The 7,806-nt window shown below is 40.7% G+C and overlaps 1 protein-coding gene across 1 annotated transcript; it reads left to right on the forward strand.

The window, feature by feature from the left end:
- The first annotated feature begins 1,206 nt into the window (after positions 1 to 1,206).
- Positions 1,207 to 3,086, forward strand: tmem18 (transmembrane protein 18). Its single transcript, XM_066672607.1, has 5 exons — positions 1,207 to 1,389; positions 1,541 to 1,658; positions 1,939 to 1,993; positions 2,074 to 2,167; positions 2,585 to 3,086. The coding sequence occupies exons 1-5, from the start codon at positions 1,297 to 1,299 to the stop codon at positions 2,681 to 2,683; spliced, it is 459 nt and encodes a 152-aa protein (XP_066528704.1). The 5' UTR covers positions 1,207 to 1,296; the 3' UTR covers positions 2,684 to 3,086.
- The last annotated feature ends 4,720 nt before the right edge of the window (positions 3,087 to 7,806 follow it).

A 7,806-nucleotide genomic window follows, 5' to 3' on the forward strand; every position in this document is an offset into this window, starting at 1 on the left:
ATGTATATTATTCAAGCTTCATATTAATATTGAGACTACACTTACAGTAAATATATACACTGTATATCACTTTATAGTATTCTGGAAAATACATGTTAATTAGGTGGACGACTACTGACGTGCAGACTGACCAATTAAATGTTTACAGAGAAGGTTATCGACCAATAACGGTAGCTCTACAGACAGACCGTCCAAGAAGATTTTAGACTACTTCACCACGCCCCCTTCTTACTCAAGCGAACCAATCGGAGTAGGGAAGGGCGGGACTAGTTTGTGAACGAAACGCTTCTCAAAGTTTTATGTAAGCTCTAGAAAAACAAAATGCCGGACGTTTGTAAAATTCCGCCCGGACATTTTTTTAAGTCTAAAAAAGAGGATATGTCCGGGTAAAAGAGGACGACCCTATGTTAATTTCATAAAGTTTACTGCTCCACATTTTCATTTAATGTTCCACAATTCTCTGTTGTTCAATGTTCAAAGGGTGTTGAGATTAATTGTCGTGTGTGTCACAAACCACGTTTACACAAAATAGAATAATGCTAAGCAATAATATAAAAAGCAAAGAACAAGGATATAAAATAATTTTGTAACAAAAAAAGTCCAAAAATAATGTCAAAGTTTAATTTAATAATAGAAAGTATATTACTCTTATGTGCATTTTTAAATTTGCACTGCTAAACCGCACTGACTTGTACTGGTACTGTGTGTAATGAAAATAAATCCATAGTTCTAATCAGGTCATATTATTTCGTTTCGTTCCCTAGACAGTCGTTCACTATATAGGGAACAAGGGGACAATTTGAGACCTGAAGACTGAAAATAATCAACAGATGTACACAGACGGCTAGGGCTAAAGCCGATTTATCTGCAGTGGGAACCCTGTTTACTTTAGGCTTTTTGTTTTTAGATTACCTTCACACCAATGTAGTAAATAATAGATTTGTTTGTTACCCCACGAACTAACGGAAGCTCTGTTTGGTCAATTTCAAAATAAAAGGCCGAGCTCATGACAACAACAATCCACGATATTCATATCACTTTAAAAGCAACGTATTACTATCTCCAAAGTACACAACATAAATGTTAAATTAATGGCTACTGGACCCAAACAGAACACAAAATGTCTGACTAGTCGGACAGTGAATATTTCACAGCAGCGCATATGGATACGGCCTTGGGACTTTTATTTTGATGTGTAAACTTGTTCTTGTCATGCCTTATGTGACGAAGACGGACGTTTATGTGGTGTAGTTGAGGGTCAGTTTTGCTCAAATAAACAGGTAAATTGTTGAGAAAATGACCGCACAACAAGCCAAGAATCTCAGCTCCGTGCCCATAGACGCCTTCAGCAAAATACGAATTACATCGACGTGGACTTTCCTACAGTCTGTAAGAGCACATTTCCCTGCTTTAGGGCTGTTTATGTTAACTATGGTTAACAGGCAGTTAACACCCTGTAACAGGAAATGGTTTATTTAAATGTTGTCTCAATATGTTACAGTAAAAGTATCATCATATTTCTGACCTTATCTCTGTCCAGGTGGATTGGTCCGAGCCGTGGCTCATTGGTCTGCTGCTCTTCCATCTCCTGTGTTTTTCTTTCACTCTTTTCACGTGTAAACATTACAGACTTCAGATATTCCACTTTCTCACAATGGGTACGGATTTATAGCTGTTTATTACATAGTTGTATGCTTTATGTGTTTTATACACTGTACACAGGGCCCTGAAGGGGTGAGGAAGAAAATCAAGGAATGATCACTATAAATTAAATTGCACACAATTGAAAGAAAACAACACAATAATGGGACTATATTAGGAAATTTTGGCTACAAATTAAGAAAACATGCAACGTATGTGAATTATTCCCCTTTTATTATTGTTCCCAGCTTCTTAAGGGCCCTGTCATGTCTGATGGTGAATATTTTCTGTCCTCAGTCGTCATGGTGTACAGTGCTGAGTACCTGAATGAAGTGGCAGCAATGAACTGGAGGTAAACAAAGTTTCCCGGGTTATTTTTTTATCGTTATCAGAAGAATATTGTTTTTGAGCAGAATATTTTCTCGATTTCAGATCATTTTCGAAGTTCCAGTACTTTGACTCCAAGGGAATGTTCATCTCATTGGTGTATTCCGTGCCCCTCCTTTTCAACACTATCATCATTGTGGTACGATGTTCTGAACGCCCCTCTACGTTTTTAAATTGTAGATACACTCACCAATCCGATGTGAACACTTGCTTACACAGACATTCTCTTGTGCCCACATGGTTTGTACAATGTCTGTAACAAAGCAACACTTGGTAGTACTCTTACCTCTGAATTACAGCTTCCTAATCATTGTGACGCTCCACTGACCTGTAACAGGGAGAACAATGCCTCTATCTTTGCTACTGTGGGATCAGCACTGCAGAAACTGCACTATGTAACATTAGGAGGAGGGTAGGGTACAAGGTCATGATTAGAACATGAAGTAATTTTGGACTCTTCGTCATTAAATTCTAACACAATACAGTGGTTAACAGGTATAACGCTCAGGATTCCTGTTACAAACTGAACGCTCTGTGTTTGACCGATGTGTTTCAGGCCGTGTGGGTGAAGAGGACCATCTCAACCATGACAGAGCTGAAGACGCTACAGTTAAAGAGAAAAGTAGCCAGAGAGAACGCAAAGAAAAACAAGTAGATGGAGACTAGGATGGTAATACTATGGACTTTGGGAATACAGCCACAGTGCTTGTCCCTATTTCTTCGGTTTGGAACGGTGAAGGGGACCAATTTAAGAGTGGATAAAGAACTTCAGCACGGCTCAGCAGAAACAGTGGTGACATTATGGTGACTGAAGAAAGCTAATGGATCTTTAGGGGTCTTGTGGAAAGATGTCCATCATCACAATGATCGTATAAGAAGCCAAATTGTACATAAGCCTGTGGTCGCTGTAGAATGTGTCTGGTGTAGTCACCCATGGCAGTAGCTTTAATGGAATAACACAACATCAACCACCACTGTTTGTTTTTCTTATTCAGATTCTGTCACCCTTTTCATGTGCACGGAAAGTTGAAACTGTGTGTTTGTCTTAATAAATAGAAAGTATTGTTTTATGATTAATAAGCAATGTGTATTTTATTTTTTAAACATACTGTTGTCACTAAGGCTTCTAGTTATTAGTTAAATGTTTAATATTTTCTATTAGAAATGGTATTGACAGCCCCTATGTTTGTAGGAGAGGCAGGTGAGCGTCTACTCTCTGCTTCCAGAAGAGGGCGGTAATAGATCAATGTTTCATAGGATCTGCTTTATTTCAGTGGCCAGTGTGAGGCTGTGGACCCCACACTGTATCTTTACAAGCATTAATATATGATGTGTGTTTAGAGAGATAGTCCCTGAATGCGTTTAAACAAACAGTAAAAGATTTTATATTTTAGAAAGGGACTGAGATTGGGTCAGGAGGTCTTGCAAGCATTGATAGTTAAATAAATAAATAAAACAGTGGACAGGCTGCTATACTCTCTAGTAGGGCTGGAAGATAGGGTCAAAGTTTATATCACAATATATTTCAATATTTATATTAACAATATGAAAGCCACAAAATATCTACCAAGAACAAACAAAAAAAATTACGACATCAACATCAAACATAAATACTGTGGCTTTGTCAGTATTATCCATCTATCCGTCCATTATCTGTAAGCGCTTATCCAATTCAGGGTCATGGTGGGTCTAGAGCCTACCTGGAATCATTGGGCGCAAGGCAGGAATACACCCTGGAGGGGGCGCCAGTCCTTCACAGGGTAACACACACACTCACACTTTCACTCACACCTACGGACACTTTTGAGTCGCCAATCCGCCTACCAACGTGTGTTTTTGGATTGTGGGAGGAAACCGGAGCACCCGGAGGAAACCCACGCATACACAGGGAGAACACACCACGCTCCTCACAGACAGTCACCCGGAGGAAACCCACGCATACACAGGGAGAACACACCACGCTCCTCACAGACAGTCACCCAGAGGAAACCCACGCATACACAGGGAGAACACACCACGCTCCTCACAGACAGTCACCCAGAGGAAACCCACGCAGACACAGGGAGAACACACCACACTCCTCACAGACAGTCACCCGGAGGAAACCCACGCAGACACAGAGAGAACACACCACACTCCTCACAGACAGTCACCTGGAGGAAATCCATGCGGACACAGAGAGAACACACCACACTCCTCACAGACAGTCACCCGGAGGAAACCCACGCAGACACAGAGAGAACACACCATACTCCTCACAGACAGTCACCCGGAGGAAACCCATGCAGACACAGAGAGAACACACCATACTCCTCACAGACAGTCACCCGGAGGAAACCCATGCGGAAACAGAGAGAACACACCACACTCCTCACAGTCACCCAGAGGAAACCCACGCAGACACAGGGAGAACACACCACAGTCCTCACAGACAGTCACCCGGAGGAAACCCATGCGGACACAGAGAGAACACACCACACTCCTCACAGACAGTCACTTTATTTTTAAACTCAATTTTGAATTGTAATAATTGTCAGTGACAGATGCTGTAAATAGAGTATATTGAAAATGAGTTTAAAAATCATGTCACAGTTATTTAAAAAAAAATATTGTGATATATACAGATATTGAATTACTGTCCAGCCCTAGTCTGTAGTACAACGATCTGTTTTCTTGACTCTTTTTTTTTAAATGTATATACTTGCAGTCTTACACTAAGAAGCGTCACAAATATAACCCAGACCTGACTATTGTTTTCTGATAATCTTTGATAGACATCTGACATTGGTTTCTTTCCCAGACCTTTCCTCAGTCTGATACAAATTCTTTGTTTGAATCACAATTCCCAGAACTATTATATACAGGCCCAGAGGCTGATGGAGTCTTGGTTCCTCTCTAAGTTTTTCCCCTGTGCTCTTATAATCGCTAAGTGGATGTTTTGTCTGACTCCGTGGAGCTCCTGCTGAGTGAAATCTCTCATATAGTATATGTATTGTGTTTTGAAATAACAACAGGTTGGGAATAGGGCCTAATAAGTTTTTATGCCTACCTTTGGTTTCCTGTTACAAGCCCATAGCATGTCCTCTGTTCCTCAGCCCTATCTCTTAGTCCTGTCTCGGTTCATCAAAAAAAGGAGGCTCTGGCCTTTTAGCTTCAAGCAGCCACCGCCTAGAACTCCAGTCCACGTTCTGAGTTCTCTCCACTCCCATGGTCAATCATGCACCATCTCAGTGCTGCAGTGTGGTGTGTGTTGTGCTGGCGCGAGTGGATCAGACACAGCAGTCCAGCTGGAGTTTTTAAAACCCTCAGTGTCACTGCTGAATTGAGAATAGCCCACCAACCAAACATATTCATCTGAAAGCGTCTGGTGATCCCTTTGATAAAGGACTAGAGGACAACCAACACAAACCTACAAGCAACGGTCTCTGACTTTAAATCTACAAGGTCAACCAACAATGTGTGTCTAACAGAGTGGGCAGTGAGTGGGCAGTGTTTAAAACGTCCAGCAGCATTGCTGTGTCTGATTGTCAGGTCGTATTAAAGGTCTTCATTGTTGATACATGATTCCAAAGAAGCGTTCCCATGCTCCACAGCCTCCAGGCTTGTGTGTGTTTCCTCCAGAGACCAATGCTTTTGTATGGTAATGGCTGTGCATGGACAATAGACTGTGTGTCAGCAATGTATGCCTCTTAAAGGAACACTACATAATGTTTTTACCTTAAAATTACTTGGATTTTATTGTGATTCTCCACTGAGCTGTAATAGGGTGAACAGAGTCCTGGTTGTTGCTATTCTAGGCTCAGCACTGCAGAAACTGCACTATGTAATACTTGAAGTAAGGTATGGACCCCTCCCCCCTCCCGCGCACACACCCACACACACACATACTTTCCATTGATATCTATGAAGTGCTGTAAAAATGAATTACAGCGAGGAAGCCCCAGGAGCAAGAAAACCCAAATCTTACCTAGTGTTAATAAATATCAGTTGAAGATACGCACAAGTCAACCCCCCTGAGCATGATGTTAAACGAAGCAGAGTATCAGCCTAACAATGATTTTCTCAGGCTTCATAGGCAAAAACACTACTCTAATCCAACCATGATGTGTGGGAGGAATTGATGATTTCCATTTAAAGAGGATAAGATGTTTAGCCAGGAGAATACCAAAAGCAATAAAGTCCAGCTTGTGTTTAGGGATCGAGTTATGTTCAGGAAAAACACCTATAATAGCAATTGTATCAAAAATATCCAACCAATAGCGCAAGCAAGGAGCAAGGGCATGAAGAGGATGACTCCATTTGTAGCCAAGAAGGTGGGGGGCAGTAGATTCCTCTAAGCTAATCCTATACCGGAGCTCAGGAGTAAACATACCAAACCTTACTTACAATTTCTTTTGAAGGAATACAGTGTAAGGGTTGGCATTTGTCTCCTGAGTGTAATTCATGTTTATGTTACTGTCATGAAATAAACCCTCACACCCATCTATCTCTCTCTCAATCACAAACACAGAGGGATATTAACATCGATCGCGAACGGCTCTCAGGGCTTCAGCTGATTTTGAGCTAGGGGAATGTGTGTAATCAAATAAAATGTTAACTACATGATAAAATCTATATAATCGCTCATAATATACACTGGACCGTGTTTTTACAACTATAAATTTTAACAAAGTGGTCGTACTCTAGACACAATAACCACACAGCAACCGACAGAAAAATGCTTATTACCAGAATCGATGTCTAATGCTAAAAAGTGAGCTAATCCGGCTAAAGTTAATAGCTGCTACCACTGGCCCTCGTTCAGCACCAACTCTTAAAAACCTGATTATAACACTGTCCTCAACAAAGCTTGGGTACCACCAACACAAAGTGTAAAGCACTTATTACCAGAATCAATGTTTAATGCTAAAAAGTGAGCTAATCTGGCTAAAGCTAGCAGCCACAAACCCTGGCTCACTGCTCAGTAACTCTCAAAAACCTGATTATAACACTTTCTTAAACACATTATATCACTAACACAACTAACACAGCAACACATGAAGGAAGTTACAATGCTAGTTACTAACAAGAATTGTCCTCATGTCTGTTTTAGTTCAGTCTACACTATAAATTCAGTCCAGTATTAACTCTCGTACTGCCGCTTTTTCACTATATCAATATAATGTCCGTACTGGTAATACAGAGCTAGATTGTTCTTGTAGCTAGGTAGACATCTGTGAGATTTGTGCCATAAACATTACAAATTTCTTGCTATAGCCCTTCAGTCCTCCGAGATTTAGAAGTTGCTTAATCCAGTAAACCAGCAGTGGACCCGGTATAGCAGCCTAAGAGTCTCTATTCTCTATACTACTTTAAGGGGATTGTTTGAACATCTTTGGCCTCATACATTTTTATAAAATATAAAAACAAAAAAAAAATATATGAATATAAAAATAAACATAAAATAAAAAATCCTGTGGATGTTGTTTTGGAACTGTATCTTTGGACAACAGCAGTTTAAATGATGCAAAGCTCATGTGTAATCATTCCTGGAGATGTCAGCTCCAGTGCTAACAGCCATGTTTGGGCACCCCAGGGTCTTACAGGCATGGCTTTAAAGTCAAGAAGTTGTAAGAAACAGCTGGGCCTGGGCCCAGCACCTTTCTTGTGGTGTACTGACTGTGATGGACACTGGCTCTCGAAGTGCCAGAAGGAGCTCTGGGGACAGTATTTTGAGCAGGTGTGCTTCAGATCTACACAGTTTAGAATGTGTTGAGGACACTTTTCAGAAAAACACGA

The sequence above is a fragment of the Hoplias malabaricus genome, chromosome 5 (genome assembly GCF_029633855.1).
Source record: "Hoplias malabaricus isolate fHopMal1 chromosome 5, fHopMal1.hap1, whole genome shotgun sequence".
Taxonomy (NCBI): domain Eukaryota; kingdom Metazoa; phylum Chordata; class Actinopteri; order Characiformes; family Erythrinidae; genus Hoplias; species Hoplias malabaricus.